Source organism: Lithobates pipiens, unplaced genomic scaffold, assembly GCF_037356315.1.
Source record: "Lithobates pipiens isolate NorthernLeopardFrog02 unplaced genomic scaffold, aLitPip1_a1.2 Scaffold_13, whole genome shotgun sequence".
Taxonomy (NCBI): Eukaryota; Metazoa; Chordata; class Amphibia; order Anura; family Ranidae; genus Lithobates; species Lithobates pipiens.
Genome location: NW_027507718.1, coordinates 422,264,092 through 422,280,440, shown reverse-complemented (window position 1 = coordinate 422,280,440; position 16,349 = coordinate 422,264,092). Strand labels below are relative to the sequence as shown.

Sequence of the window (16,349 nt, the reverse complement as noted above, 5' to 3'; positions counted from 1 at the left end):
TCCCCTATAGATGGTTACACAGGATAGCATATAGCTAAATAAGCTACGATAATACAGAGGAGTAGGTACAGTAGGTGTGAGTTCTCCTAGGATAGGTAACATATTGGCTAGGAATATCAAGCTACCAATAGAACTGATACAAGAACTCACCGCCCCCTCCGTCAGCGACCCCTCCTGAGCACACAGTTCAAGCTAATCATTGACAACACTTTTACAATTCAGTTCTATAGAGCAGCTGAGATAAGACAGCGCTGGCTGCAGAAGTCAGCAGAACAGGGTCAGTGGGACATCTATTCTCTCTGCAGACCCTCGACCATTGAATGGAAGACTCTTCATCCTAATGCATAAAAGAAGCCCCCAAACCAGGAGATCATAGAGGGGGACCATGGATGCAATTTGGCTGAAAGACTGCTGGATCTTTGTGGTTTTGCTTTGCACAAGGCAAGTCGCAGGTAGACCAGGAGAAGGCAGGAAAGTCTGGGGGAGAATGAGTCAGGTGAACCCCTTAAATGAAAGCCAACTCTTCACCCATGGAACCTTTCCCAGCGACTTTCTGTGGGGTGTAGGGAGCTCTTCTCTGCAGGTGGAAGAAGATCACTCCACCAGAGGACAATCTGTGTGGGACCAGTTTATGAAATCTCGCCAGTCCTGGGTGGCAAACCGCACATCTGGGCACAGTGAAGGCATCTCAGATAGCTTCCCTAGAGAAGAGCTGCCAGCTTTGGAGTTCCTAGGGGTGGATTTTTACCATTTCTCCTTGTCGTGGCCAAGGCTTTTCCCACAGGGAAATAACATTCCCAGCGAGCAGGGAGTCCTCTACTACAACCGTATCATTAATGTTCTCCTTAGTAAACGCAAAGAACCCATCATCACCCTGTACCACTGGGACCTACCTGTGCCTATCCAGGAGCAGTACGACGGCTGGGCAAACCAGAGTGTCATCCATCTCTTCAATGAGTATGCAACTTTCTGCTTCCAGCAGTTTGGCGATCGGGTGAAATATTGGATCACCATGCACAACCCCTACCTAGTAGCCCTGCATGGGTATGGTACGGGGACTCATGCGCCTTGGGTAAAAGGAGGAGACGTAAAGGTGGCAGCAGTGACCCACAACCTCATCAAGGTAAATCAATGTATATATAAGTGTTTCCCTGGTGTCTTCTGTTTTAGCTACTATGACATATTTTCTACCTATCTTTAGGTGCTTCTCAGTAAGTGTCCTCAAGAGTCTGTACAGTTATTGGCAGGGCCATTCACCATTAATTTAAATATAAAACTATTAGCATGCTCATACTTTCAAAAGACTTGTATCTTTAGACATACCTAGACTCTAGTTTTTGTATTGATCTACTGTATGCTCATTACTTTAACATTTGCAAAGAACTCTTAGTGTTTTATAAACCCTGATCTGAATACAGTACCGGTTAAAGTATGATTAAAGTGGTTTTAATCCCAAAAGAAAACATTTATTATAATGCAGCTTTACCAATTTTTAAGCATTGTACACATGATGAGAATATTGTACGAATGTTCTTTTTTTTTTGCATGCTAGTCTCATATGGAAACGAGAAGGCTACTTAATTTACAAAAATTCTTGTTCCACAGAATACAACTTCGGAAGTGATGTAATGTGTTGAATTGTATTGTAATGTATTCTTTTGTTTCCAAACATGCTAAGTTTTGCTCTTCCGATTTTTTCCGACTAAAACTGTACTAATTAAATGACAATCAGGCTTTGTGTTCACATATGAAAACAATTTTATAGTCTGCAGTTGCAGTTTTTGTTGTCACAACAGTTGGTATCAGCTGTCCAAAGCACTATGCTAAGGATCACATTGTTGGTTGATTGTTCGTTGTACGGACATTTTATTATTGTGTATATGAGCCTTTAGATGTGATGGCTGCATTAAAGCGGAGGTCCACCCTAAAGTGGACCTTCCGCTCATTGGAATCCTCCCCCCCCTCCGGCGCCACAATTGGCACCTTTCAGGGGGGAGGGGGGTGCAGGTACCTGTACAGTACAGGTATCTGCACCCACTTCCGGGATAGCTCTCTGCGGAAAGGGGCGTAGATTACGCCCCTTTCCGAAAGTCCCCCGCTGCCTGCTGGGAAACACACAGATCCCAGAGGCAGCGGGTCCATCCTTATTGCGCAGCGCGACTCGCGCATGCGCAGTAGGGAACAGGGAAATGAAGCCGAAAGGCTCCACTTCCTGATTCCCATACCCAAGATGGCGGCGGCAGCACCCGAGAGACGATCGGGTGCCGACATCGCGGGCGCACTGGGCGGGTAAGTGTCCTTATTTTAAAAGTCAGCAGCTGCAGTATTTGTAGCTGCTGGCTTTAAAAAAAAAAAAAAACGGCGGAACTCTGGGCGGATTCCCGCTTTAAGTTGTTTTTTAGGCTTTTTTGCTTTTACTTTCACCCAATGATCTTGACAGTAAAGCTGATTTTCAATAGAACAAGCTCTCCTGAAGATGTAGCAGTTAGGGGGTTGGGATAAACCATTTATCACTGACAGGGGTGCTTACACTGATCAGCATGTATTTATGTGTGCTACTGATCAGATCACCAGGTGAAAACAGATGGAAAAAAAGCTTTAAAAAAAAAGAAAACAAATGCAGCGTCCACATCTCACATCTGAAAAAAAAATTCATTTTTGGTTTTGAATTTAAAACCACTTTAAACCCTAATTTTTTTAAGCACATTCAGCAGCTGATTAAAGTGAGAGTAAACTTTAATAAGGCTTACCTACAGGTACAGTAAATATCTCCTTAATGTGCACCGTTTAGAAGATATTTACTTGCGAAGCTGTGTGTGATGTCACCAGCGCATGTGCTCTGAAGAAACAGCATACCCATCCAATGAAAGGACCCAGAGCCCACCAACCCAGAAGGAAAATGGGGTGAAGATAGAAGCTAGCACATTATAACTTTGCCTTGCAGGTTTAAAAAAAAAACAGTGGTTTAGTACCACCGTCAGCCCTGGTTCACATTAGTGAGACTTGTCATACGGTTTGAATGTGCAAAGTCGCATGACAAGTCGCACCCCGTTAGCAATAATGGAACCGTTCAAATTGGTGAGACCTTTTTTTTATCTTTTAATCCTTGCTTGAGTTCCTGTTTAAGCTAGTACCATGGCTGATGTCCCAGGTTTTCTGTTTCAGGGTGGCTTCTTTCTCTTGCATCCTATGGAGCCACCCTTGCATGCAGAGACTAGAGTTGTATCTCCTTACACTTTGTGCATCAATAAAAACACACAGCCCCATAGTTTAGAATGGCAAGCAGCTCCAATGCTCCTCCTTCTCAAAGCTAACATACTGACTGGAGAATGCACTGTCCACTGGTAGCTCTTTCCTGTGAAAACAGGAAGTTCAGGGATGTAGCACTGAGAGAACAGGAGCCCCAGCATTGAAAGTTGTAAACTGCAAGTGGTGGGGTAAGAATTTTAACAAATAATTAACTGGGGAATGTTATTTTTTATTTTATTTTCTCAATGTTAAGCTAAAATATACTTAAATCGGGATTCCACCCTAAAGTGGAACCTCCGCTGATCGGATCCCTCCCCCCCTCCGTCGTCACAATTGACACCTTTCAGGGGGGAGGGGGGTGGAGATACCTGTCAAAGACAGGTATTTTCACCCACTTCCGGGCATAGACTCCCGTGGGAGTCTACACCATTTCCTGCCCTGCCGCGCTGTCTGCTGGGACACACACGGGTCCCAGTGACAGCGCGGAGATTTCCTAATGCGCAGCTCGCGCATGCGCAGTAGGGAACCGGGAAGTGAAGCCGAATCGCTTCACTTCCTGATTCCCTCACCTAGAATGGTGGCGACAGCAGCCGAGAGCTGAGTGATCGATCGGCCTCGGCTGCCGGCATCGCTGGAACCCGGGACAGGTGAGTGTCCATTTATTAAAAGTCAGCAGCTGTAGTATTTATAGCTGCTGGCTTTTAATATTTTTTTTTTGGTGGAATCCCTCTTTAAGGTTTAATGCTACTTAGGTTTGATACTTTAACCGTGTGCCGACCAGCCACCTCAGTTTTACTGCGGCAGAATGGTACGGGCAGGTGTATCATGTCATGCTACATTGCTCCTTAAGGTGGCCACAAGGGGCGTGCTCCCGCAGCTCGCCCCCGGGGCCAATGCGAGTGCCCGGTGGTCTCGATGACCACCAGGCTGCCGCGATCACTCGTAACACAGCGAGAACCAGGATCTCAGTGTGTAGACACAGAGATCCCATTTCTCTGAGGGGAGAAGTGACAGATCGTCTGTTCATACAAAGTATGAACAGCAATCTGTCATCTCCCCTAGTCAGTCCCCTCCCGCCTTCAGTTAGAACACCCACTAGGGAACACAATTAATCCCGTGATCACCCCCTAGTGTTAACCCCTTCACTGCCTGAGACATTTTTACAGTAATCAATGCATTCTTATAGCATTGATCGCTGTACTAATGCCAATGGTCACAAAAATGTGTCAAAATTATCCGATGTGTCTGCCATAATGTCGCAGTCACTATAAAACTCACAGATTGCTGCCATTACTAGTAAAAAATAATAACAATAATAAAAACGCTATAAATCTATCTCCTATTTTGTAGACGGTGTAACTTTTTTGCAGACCAATCAATATACGCTTATTGCGATTTTTATTACCAAAAATATGTAGAAGAATACATATCGGCCTAAACTGAGAAAAAAATTGCTTTAAAAAAAAAAAAATGGGGATATTTATTATAGCAAAAAGTACAAAATATTGTGTTTTTGTTCAAAATTGTCTTTTTTTGTTTATAGCGCAAAAAAATAAATACAGCAAAACCAATCAAATACCACCAAAAGAAAGCTCTATTTGTGGGAAAAAAGAACATCAATTTTTTGGGTACAACGTCGCACCACCACGCAATTGTCAGTGCAAAGCGACGCAGTGCCGAATTGCAAAAAGTGCTCTGGTCAGGAAGGGGGTAAAAGCTTCTGGGGCTGAAGTGCTTTCAGGGATTGTAAAGTCCTTTTCACACAGGCTTTCCAATCAGGTCCGCCTGTCAGTTTTTCAGGTGGACCTGATCGGAGCCTCCATTCACTCCTATGGGGCAGTGAATGCCAGCGGTGACATGTCTGCTGACACTCACTGCTATCCCATCCGATCCTGTCCTTGAAATCCTGAGGGATGGTGACCTTATTTTCCATCCATCTGGTGAATTGGATGGGATCAAATGAAAACAGACAAGCGGTCTGTTTTCATCTGATCACCCCATAGGGAAGAGTGGAACTCTGACAGTTCCATTCCCCCAATACATACCAGAGCCCCATCTCTATCCAGCAATGTCCATGATTGCCTCAGTCATCAAGGACTCTCCCTGTTCATTGGCTGAGACAGCGCAGCGGCGCCATTGGCTGCCAAAGTTGGTCATAGAATGCATTAAATAAAAAAATAAAAATAAAAAAAATAAGGCTTTAGAACCACTTTAAGCACAAAAAAGCCTAAAAAAGAAACAAAATAAATATATAACATTTTTATTTTTGGGCTTAATACTGCAAATGAGCAAATGTGGGCATTAACAACCAATTTTTATTAAACTGCAGAAAGAGTTGTATTAGCTGCAGGTTACATTGCTATTAAATAAAGACAATCATTATGTCCTGTGTGGAAGATAAAAGAACAATATTGCCAACAAATGTTACAAACTGTAAGTCTTCATAAATACGTTGTGAGAGTGCAAGGTAAATGTAAATTATATGGACTGTCCTTTCTCAGTTTTTTTTTTAACACAGAGGAACGCTTGAAAAAACATTCTTATAATTATTATATCTACAGCTCAGGGAACATTAGTGTGTACAGAAGGTTTTAGATATAAGAATAAATAAAAGAATAAGAATTGTAGCATACTTAGGGTAATTGACTCCCAGTGCTCCTCGAAGACACAATTACATTCAGTGACATAATGAAATTATTTATATAATAACAATAACCAATTGCCAGAGAAGAAACTTAGATCTTGGGAATCGTGGTACCTAACATTGGTGGTCAGTGGAAAAATGCCCTCCAACATAGATGGTCAGTAAAGTCTTCATTTAAACCGATGTAGTGCCCCTTACATTGGTGGTCAGAGAAGTGCTTTTTTACATTGGTGATCACAGTACATTTCCATGTTATATTGGTGGTGGGTGGAGAAGAGTCCTGTAGATTTGTTAGGCAGTGGAGAAGGGTCCTGTAGGTTTGTTAGGCAGTGGAGAAGGGTCCTGTAGATTTGTTAGGCAGTGGAGAAGGGTCCTGTAGATTTGTTAGGCAGTGGAGAAGGGTCCTGTAGATTTGTTAGGCAGTGGAGAAGGGTCCTGTAGATTTGTTAGGCAGTGGAGAAGGGTCCTGTAGGTTTGTTAGGCAGTGGAGAAGAGTCCTGTAGATTTGTTAGGCAGTGGAGAAGGGTCTTGTATATTTGTTTGGGAGTGGAGAAGGGTCCTGTAGATTTGTTAGGCAGTGGAGAAGGATCTTGTAGATTTTTTGGGCAGTGGAGAAGGGTCCTGTTACACTTGCAGCCAATGAGAAAAGCATTATATTGCTGGTTATTGAGAAGATTACCCTCATTACAGACAGCTGAAAAGTTCATTGGTGTCAGCAGTAACATATCTGGGAAGCAGAAACGACACTACCTGCCTGGAGTTTGCATGTTCTCCCTGTGCCTTGTGGGTTTCCTCCATGTACTCCAGTTTCCTCCCACACTCCAAAGACACGGTGCAACGATTTATAAAAGTAGTTCTGGCTTGCTATGGCTTGCTACATATTGTCCATTACTCTTTGTTTATCTATCTAGTCATGTGTCCAGGCCTAAAACCTGGCAGGTTGCAGGTTGCATAGATATCTGTGCATGTCAGCCAAGTCACACCTGAAGTCGCACTGAAACGTGGCTTTGAAATTCTGCGATTTCAAGTGAAGCCGCATGATTTCAAAGCTGCATGCAGTGTGAACCAGGGATAAGCAACCTCTGGTTGAGAAAGGCTCTAGACACTTGTCTAGATAGATAGATAGATAAAGAGTAATGGACAATATGTAGCAAAAGCCATAACAACCTCATTGCAACCTGCCAGGTTTTAGGTTTGGCTTCTATAGTAATAACATGTGACATTGTTACCTTTTCTTATTGCAAAATAAGTCATATGTTAACATTGATACATTCAAATACACTGTTACCTTGTGAAAGTTGATTTTGTGAAAATATCAACAATGGGATTGAAAACACATGAACCAGGAGATTCACTTACAGTGAATATTTGGTAAATGAATGTCAGATTCACTGCTTTATAAATGTACCCCAAAGTATTTGTTCCCAATATTTGCAAGTAGTTATGCACATTTCTTGCTCTGAAAAACAGAAAGGTATTAACATTTCCTGTGTGAGTGTAAAATAACAATAGGTAAGGCAAGTAGCTTAAAACCTAACTCGACTTTTGTTGAGAAAAAAAACATCCCCCCTGAGAGATCTATGTACATTGCAATGATTATAACAACCTTTGTTGCAGATTCCTACCTTTTGTTATTCTGAAAAAAATCCATGTGTGTCTGTCTGTGCCTCTGTCCAAAGTGGGTATAATGGGAGTGGTTTCATAACTATCAGTCAGCTTATGAGGAAAGCTTCTGGGCCTGCATCCCTTTAGATGTGTTCCCATTGGAACTACCTAATCAAAAATGAAATTTTTGTTGCAGGGGATGCCTGAAATCTGACTTAGGCAGACTTCTGGGAAAATTGGTAAACCAATCACACAAGCAGGAAATTATGTTTCTGGGGGGCGTTCTGTACACATTTTGTGTACAGAACAACTCCATGTAGCCATATTGCATTTATTGAAAATGACAGTGGCTACAGATTGAAAAGGAAAGGTATTTTTTTTAAATAACATTCAATTACAATATGACTTGTATCGCAATTGTACATGCTATATTATTTTTTCTTTATTTGCTATTTTTTTCCCCCACGAAAGTGGAGTTACACTTTAAAGGTAAAATGTATCTGAGGACACAAAAAAGGAGGCTAGATGATCAGTCAGTGAATCAGAACTCGAAGGGCTCTTTCACACAACCGATCTGTTCAGGTCCACCTGTCAGTTTTTCAGGCGGACCTGAAGGGATGCTCCATAGAGGTCTATGGAGCGCCGGATGTCAGCGATGACAGGTCCATCGTCATCCGATCTCCCATAGGGGAGAGCGGTGCTCTGACAGGGCTGTCCCCACACAGTGTGCAGAGATGGACCCATCATCTTCTTGCTCAGCGGGGATCGACAGAGCGATCCCCGCTGAGCAAGAGGATGTCCACGGGGCGGATCATCACTGATCTGCCCCATGTGAAAGAGGCCTTATTCTATAGGCATATAATAGCTGAGTATGTTTATGCCCTGTGCAGACTTCTCTGAAGGCAGCTAAGATCTGTCATCTTAGAAATGTTGGGACAGATCAAAAGGAGCCCATATATGCAGACAAACAGTCATTTTCTTATTTGATTATTGTTGGCCAGACCAGGTGATAATTATCTTACATCTAAGTGAACCGCGCTGTTCCACAAGCATGTAAACATAGAGGTACCTACATAGTCTGCTCCCTCAAGCTGTGGGTCTGAAAATCATATAGAAGGCAACAACAATAAATTTCCTCTGCTGGTTACTCAGAATGAGCACAGTGGATGGTAAAAATAAGAGCCGCTTTTTCTTTGGTTTGACCTGTTCTACAGGACTACTACCTAGCTTCACATGTACTACATAGATAGTTTCTTTAGCCTCTTGCCAATCACACATATGCCGATGCTGCATTATGAGGTTCTGTGCTGAGAGTGCGCTCACTTCATGCAGAAGCTGCACTGCCTCCCAGTGGCTCTTTAAGTGGGCCTTATTGCCCGGGCGGCATGGCTTCTATATAATGTGAGCCCGCTCTCAGAACACACCATTCTGCTATGGAAATGTAACTGTGGCAGCTGCGCCTATCTTTCTTACCGCAGCATACATGCATTAAAAAAAAAAATGAAGTTTATAATGCCCCATATAATATAGTGCAGTGGTATATATCTCACAATAAAAAAAATAAAAAAAAGTTAGGCCCCTTTCACACTGAGGCGTTTTTCAGGTGCTACAGCACTAAAAATAGCACCTGTATAGTGCCTGAAAAAAGCGACTCCTTTCACTCCAGTGTGTGCGCTAGCAGGATGGTTAAAAAAAAGTCCTGCTAGCAGCATCTTTGCAGTGATTGAGCAGTGTATTCACCACTCCTTCACCGCTCCTACCCATTGAAATCAATGGGGCAGCACGGCTATACCGCCAACAAAGCGCCACTGCAGTGGCGAGTTTTGCGGTTGGTTTTAACCCTTTTTTGGCCGCTAGCGGGGGTTAAAACTGCCCCACTAGCAGCTGAATAGCGCCGCTAAAATGACAGTAAAGCGACTGCCCCACTAGCCGCTTTACCGTCGACACCCGCACCGCCCCAGTGTGAAAGGGGCCTTAGGAACCTTTCACAATGAGGTGCTTCTAAACTGCCAGTAAAACACTGAGCGCTTTTGAAGAGCTTTTCAGGCACTTTTGAAGAGCTTTACATTCATTTCAATGGAGAGGGGTGTTTTTTCACCACCCTGCCAGCACACTGCCCCAGTGTGAAAGCATTAATTGATTTGAATGGAAATAGGTTTTCAGGAGCTTTTTTTTTAGCGTGAAAGCGCATGAAAAACGCCTCGGTGTGAAATGGGTTTAATGCATCTTGCAAAAAAAAAACTTTTCACCCTGTGATTAATGTCTTCCTGTTCACCACCCCAGAACAATCCACAGTGATCCCTTTCATCAGAATAATCAGATTAAGGCTACTTTCACACTGAGGCGCTTTGCAGGCGCTAAAGTGCTAATAATAGTGGTGAGAGATGCAAATTGCACAGGCATTGAATGAATGAATGAAATACTTGTATAGCGCACAATGCGAACTGAATCGCCTCTAGGCGCTCTAGGCATTGTTTACTGTTATCACATAAATACTATGCTGTCATTGTTAAAGTGTATATGTGTGGCAGGAAGTGGCTGCATGTAGACCACAGGAGATCAGCAATGATGAGGAAAGGAGAAAACAAGTATTTATTAAACAAAACAAAATGTGGCATTTTATGTTACACAATAGTTTTTTTTTAATTTGTTCAAAAGCAGTCTCGTGTCTTTGGGTACTTTTAGACTGTTCATAGACACAAAGACAATTGAGAGTGGTTGGATGTACAGCAATTATTCGGCCTCATGCACACTGAATGTTAAAAACAAAGTTATAAAAACGTCAGTAGCTGTGCAGTGATTTTTTTCAGCTTTATTCAATGTTTTTGCAATAGCGATTTTTATTGTCTTTTATTGTTTTTCCGTATTAGCGTTTTTTTTTGTGAAGAAAAAAAATATTTTTTCAATTGATCAAAAACGTTAAAAAACCACTGGTGAGCGACGTTTTGAGCGTTTATCAGTGTTAGAGAGTTTTTACAGCTGAAAAAACATCTCTCAGAACCCGCTATTTATTTATTTTTTTACTGCTCAAAAAGGCCACTGCCCAAAACTGCTGATAACAGCCTATGTGTGCATGGACACATAGGATAACATGATGGAGAGTTTAATGACTTTAATGACTTTAAAAAATGTCTACAGCCAAAAAGCTGCTGTAAAAATGTCAAAAAACGTCCAGTGTACATGAGGCCTCCAACTGCCTTGGAAACACATCTGCTTAGAACTGCATAATACTCCGTAAATGAGAAAAGGTTGTTTTTCATTCATTTCCATTAAGTTGATGTTGTTGCAGAGGGCAACAGCAATAATGAAAAACAAGAAGTTTTCTAACCTGCAAAATCAATGTTCCTCAAGAGAGCTTGTGACTGCGGGGTGACTGCCTTCGACCAGGGGCGGACTGACCATTCAGCCACTCGGGTACTGCCCGAGGGCCTCGGGCCGCTAGGGGGCCCCATCAGGGTTGTCAGCCTCAGTAAAACCAGGGACAGTATGTAGTAGTCGTTTTTGTATACTATGTGGCCCCATAATCTCTGATTGCCCGGGGGCCCCATGAGTTGTCAGTCCGCCCCTGTCTACGACCATAGACATGAGGGATGTTACCTAATCAGGCTGAAATCAGCTGGACTGAGTGACTGTCATCTCATGTTTACAGCGGTCAATAGTGTTATCCTTGACCTCTATCTCATATGCGTGATGGACTTGTGTCGGGGACACCCAATATTTACCTTGTTTGAGTGAGTACTGGCCAGTCTCAACTTGTATTCTAACCAATATGCTTCAAAATGTGCCCAACTAGGGTGCCAGGAGACATGAATGACCTGCTTATTTTCAAATGATTTATCCTGCCAATTTCTAAAAATAAACTGTACCCAACCTCTACCAAGACCCGTAACATCTAAAGTGGGCCTAAAATCAGAATGTGACTTTAGGTCCATCTACCACCCATGCTACCAGCTGTAAGAATGACCTATACATAGACAGATGATTGGCTTTGGATGCAAACACCTGGGTCCCTGGCCACAGATAGCCAAAGAATACTTGCCATACCATGGCTGATTTGATCATATGAATGAGGCCTACGTTTGCATCCGCTTCAAGCAATAAGTGCTCATGCACACGGACGTTTTAAAAAACTGGCTGCAAAGCTAGCTTCGACGCCTGGAAAAATCGGCGTTAAAAACGCGATTTTTACCGCGTTTTGCATTGGCGTTTTTGCGCGTTTTTTAGCGTTAGCGTTAAGTAGCGTTTTTAAAGAAACGCATCTCTTGGCTATAGCACTCAGAAAACAAAGAAAATATGTTGCGCGTTTGTGCGCATTTTTGCGCATTTTCCCGCGATTCGCGTTTTTACAGCTCTAGCTCCACGCCAGGGAACGCACTGGTCCTGGGTTTTTTTTACAGCTTAAAAACGCCTATGCCATTTGCAGCTCAAAAACGCCTAGGTGGGCATGAAGCCATAGACTAACATGGACAGGCCTTTTTAAGCTGCAAAAAACGCTCAAAAAAGCGGCTGTAAAAACGTCCGTGTGCATGAGGCCTAAAACAACGCACATTGTAATAACACTGTTACAATGTATTTATTTATTTTTTGTATAATCTTTATTTTGGACAAAATAACATGTCATATCAAACATTTCCAGATAAGTGTAAAAGTGTAAGTGTATAAATAAGGTAAAAGGAAGGGAGAACAATGCTGGTTGATTAGCTATGCAATAATATTCCCTATTGAGGCATTAGGGACACCTCAGTGATAATGACCTCATTGAACACATATTGAAGCCCTCACCATACTTACCCGTTGGGATATCGGTCGGTGGACCTGGACCCTATCTGGAGGTTATACTCGTATGGGACATGCGATGTTGACCATTTGTTAGTTCAGTGGTTCACACTTAGAGGTGAGCGAAGCTATTGCTCTGGAGGTGGAGGGAAAGTCACTCTTGCGTTGAAATTTTCTCATATGGAATCTCTGCTGGGACCGTTAGTTCACCTTCTGTTCTTGTTTTTTTTATTTACATGGACTTTTTATCACATCTATTATGTTTTATTGAGCCCTGATATGTGCTGTTGTACTGATGTACCTGTTGTCTACAGATGAATATATATATTTTTTATTTAGCCCTTAATATAGTAAAAAGCAGAAAATATATGCCAAAAAAAAAACATGATTTTATTTTATTATTTAACAGCAGAAAATATATGCAAAAAAAAACAACACATTATTTTCTTTTTATTATTTAACAGACCTTCTCTGAGAGTAAAGGGGAAGATTTTACTGATAGTAGTGTGCACTGGCAGTGTGTGAATGGCTGTGATGAATAATGGTGATGTGTCAGTGACAATAGCCCTTGGTACACTGTGATTCACTGTGATTGATGATGTCACTCAGCAGCACAGAGATCAACTGCCATGCTTCTGCAAACCAAACTTCTTATATTATTATTGGTTATAAAAAAAGCCAGGCAGGGGGGGTGGAGCACCATGAGGTAGGCGTGTGTAGTAGATGGCTGCCTCTTCCCCAGCCTCCAACATCCCCGCGTAACATCGCAGCCCCCGGACAAACGGTGAGCGTGACCGGCGCCAAGCCCATGGCCGAGACGCTCGCAAGGATCCAGCAGTAAAACATCCTGCTGTGGACAAGCCCACGTGACGGCGCTTCCGGATCAACTGCTTGGTGGAGGGGAGCGGAGAGAATGGATCGCTCCGGTGGACGGTGGAAGGAGTGACCGGCGAGAGCCAGCCACCCGGAGAGCGGAGCGAGTGTCCCGCCCGACCCCCTGAACACACCCCGCTGGGACTAAGGCATGAAAGGGAGCCCCGCCGAGTAGACAGAAGAGCGGTGAAGTGGAGCAAGGAACCAGGCTGCGGAGGACGAGGCTCCAGAGGAAAGGTACCTGACGGGGGTGGGGTGAACTGCTGGATACGGTGTGCATACAAACGGGCTTAAAACTGTTTTAAGATGGAAGTAATACATGGATGACAGACACAGAGATTCTGCTGTGGAAACGCTGATGGTTAAAAGTCAAATTGTTTGATCTAAGTAAACTAGCAGGAAAGGGAAAAAGTAATCACCCCCCTCCTCAGGTCACTGGAAAGGCAGCGGTAGAATTAACGCAAAGATATCCTCCTCAAGCCGGTGCGGCTCAGGAACATCAAACAAAAAGTAATAAACCTAAAGACTGGGGCCTGCCTTGACATCATTTAGGCTGACCCGGACGTATCGCCGGTCTCTGTATATGCACTTAGAAGACCTTAAATCCCATCCCGACTGGACACAGTCCCAAGAGTAAGGGTACTGCGCACGTTTGAAAGGAGTAAGAGGGATTGACAGTCGCAAGGAAGCGCTTCTCTGGGACCATTAAAGTGAAGGAGTCTGAGCGCCTGCACCCCCGCTGGCCCTTTCTGGACTGGAGGGTTCCCCTCTCTCGCATTACTAGGGACTGACGTGGAGGTTTTTTTTTTTGTTTTTTTTCCTTTGTGTCCATCTCCCTGTCTTCGCTCTAGAAGAGTATTTAAGTCCCTATCAAGAGGTAGCAGTAATAAAGCAGTAATAAAGCGGAGACCTGCGAGGGAGTCTTGTTCACAGCATAGAAGGACTCTACCCCTCTTCCCTAGCTGATGGTAGAGGTACTGAGGACAGGGGCAATAAAAAACCCCCATTCTAGGAGGAAGGAAACGTGAAGGGGATAGGAGAACCGACGGTTGGAAATAGAAGAAGCAAATGAAGATCTCGCTGCCCCTACATTTCTTAGAATAGTCCATTTGCATTGGCCTTCGGCCCTCCTTAGAAGACATTCACCAGTTCTCAGCCTGACTGCCCATAACGGGTTTATCCCCCCTTTTTCGTGTAGACATTTTTTTTTTTTTTTTTTTTTACTTTGAATGTGTTGATCTCTATTATTCTGTATTTAGTTGCATTTATTTGTAAGGGGGTCACTGGTGGATTGCAGGAAGGGCACATCCCCAGAGGCCTACCCGTTTCCCGCTGAGGAGACGACTTGGTTATAGAAAGGTGGGACAGACTTAGAAATAGGTGGGGAAAAAATAGTAGGGAGGAAGAATGAGGGGGAAGGCAAAATCAGGAAAAAGCGCCCCACCTGCATCCAGCCCCGGAGGGATTCAAAGATACATGGCAAGTAATATCACTAATATCAGTGTGCTAGAAGAGGGACAGGAAAGCCCAAAACAAGGAGTGGGAAGGAGGTCAGGCCTGAACAGACAGAAGTTAGGAGAGGATGGTAGAGGAGCGAAAGCGAATGGGGCTAAAAGTGGGGGGACTAAAGAGACAAGTCCCATAATACAAAGCTCGGTCAGAGGCCAAAAGGATAAAGAGGGGGAGAGAAAATCAGGAGAGCCGGCGCTCGAAGAAGAGATCTTGCGACCAGGTCCCCAAATAGAACCTTCGCTGATAAAAGAGATGCTTGGGGAAATGTTCGCAAAAATGGAGGCGGCCCTAAAGATAGAAATAGCTGGAGTACGTGAAGATATAGGTCGAGTACTGGAGAGGGTAGAGGAGATCGAAGATAGAATTGACAACCAAGAGCTCAGGATAGATGTGATAGCAGAACAGGTACAGAGCCTCCAGAGAGCAAATAGGTCCCTCCTTTATAAATTAGAAGACCAGGAGAATAGGAGTAGGAGGAAGAATATACGCATTAAAGGTATTCCCGAAAAATATGGTGCCGCAGAGCTAGGTAAAGTAGTGCAGCAGGTCTTTAACCCGTTACTACAAAGAGAGCCTACTGAAAGCCTAAAGTTAGACAGAGTTCATAGGAGCGCAGTGGGGGGGGCAGCAAGTAGGGAAGCTACACGTGATGTGATAGTCAGGTTTCACTATGCAGAGGAGAAAGGGCAAATAATGGAGAAACTTAGGGCATTGCCGGAGATTTCCTTCGAGGGGGCGGAGCTGCGGGTGTTTTCAGACCTGGCCCCGGAAACGCTGAGGAGAAGGAGACTGCTAAAACCCTTAACGGAAGCCATGATCTCGGCGGGTATCCCCTATCAGTGGGGCTTCCCAGCATGCTTGAGGGGACGAAGAGATGGCCGCTTAGCGGTACTCCGGTTCCCTGAGGACCTAAGAAGGTTCTGTGAGAGTTTAGAGATTGCCCCCCCTCCGTTACCAGGCTGGCAGGAAGAATCCGACACGAACCTTCCCCAACGGAAACTAAGATGGCAGAGAGGGAGAAATAGAGAGACAAACGATAGGGAAGGAGACAGTTAGGGTGCAGCAATGTTGAGGGCTTGATGGGTCCGGGGAGGGAAAATGGGGGAGGGGGGTGGGGCGGAGGGAGTCGTCTTTGCTGGGCAGGCTTTACCAGGTGTGAACCCCCGGGTAAATATGAAGCACAGACGTTATCTGAGAGATAAACGTCGGGTTCATATACCCACAAATGAGAAAGGGAAGAGGAGAAAAGAGAAAAACGGGGGAGAGACCCCGACCAACGGCTGCAGTGGCAGAGTTGGGATGGAGGGACGGAGGGGGGAGGGGGGAGGGGGGGAGGGAGTGTGTGGGTGTGCCTTTCTTTTTTTTTTTTTTTTTTTTTTGTGTGCAGTGCCCTTCACGTCCTCCTTGCCCCCTGGAAGGGTAAGCCCCCGCTGGGTCAGCACTCGTTGAACGATAGAACAATATATTAGTTGCAAATGGTTCTTATCAATGTGATAACATATAATGTGAGGGGGCTAAATACAAAAGAAAAAAGATATAAAATTAACAAGGAACTCCAATTTTTGGGGGGAAATGTCATCTGTCTTCAAGAAACATATATAACCAATAACTCAGGGATAAAATTGACATCATCTCAATTCCCAATGTGGTTCTATGGAGACACACCCTCTGCGCACTCCAGAGGAGTAGC

The 16,349-nt window shown here is 44.0% G+C and overlaps 1 protein-coding gene across 1 annotated transcript in view; it reads left to right on the top strand.

The window, feature by feature from the left end:
• The first annotated feature begins 222 nt into the window (after nucleotides 1-222).
• The window catches only part of KLB (klotho beta), a 50,762-nt gene continuing 34,635 nt past the window's right edge, over nucleotides 223-16,349 (top strand). Inside the window, exon 1 of the mRNA XM_077477627.1 lies at nucleotides 223-1,123. Within this exon, the coding sequence (XP_077333753.1) occupies nucleotides 386-1,123 (738 nt within the window). The 5' untranslated portion in view covers nucleotides 223-385. The remainder of the gene's footprint in view (nucleotides 1,124-16,349) is intronic.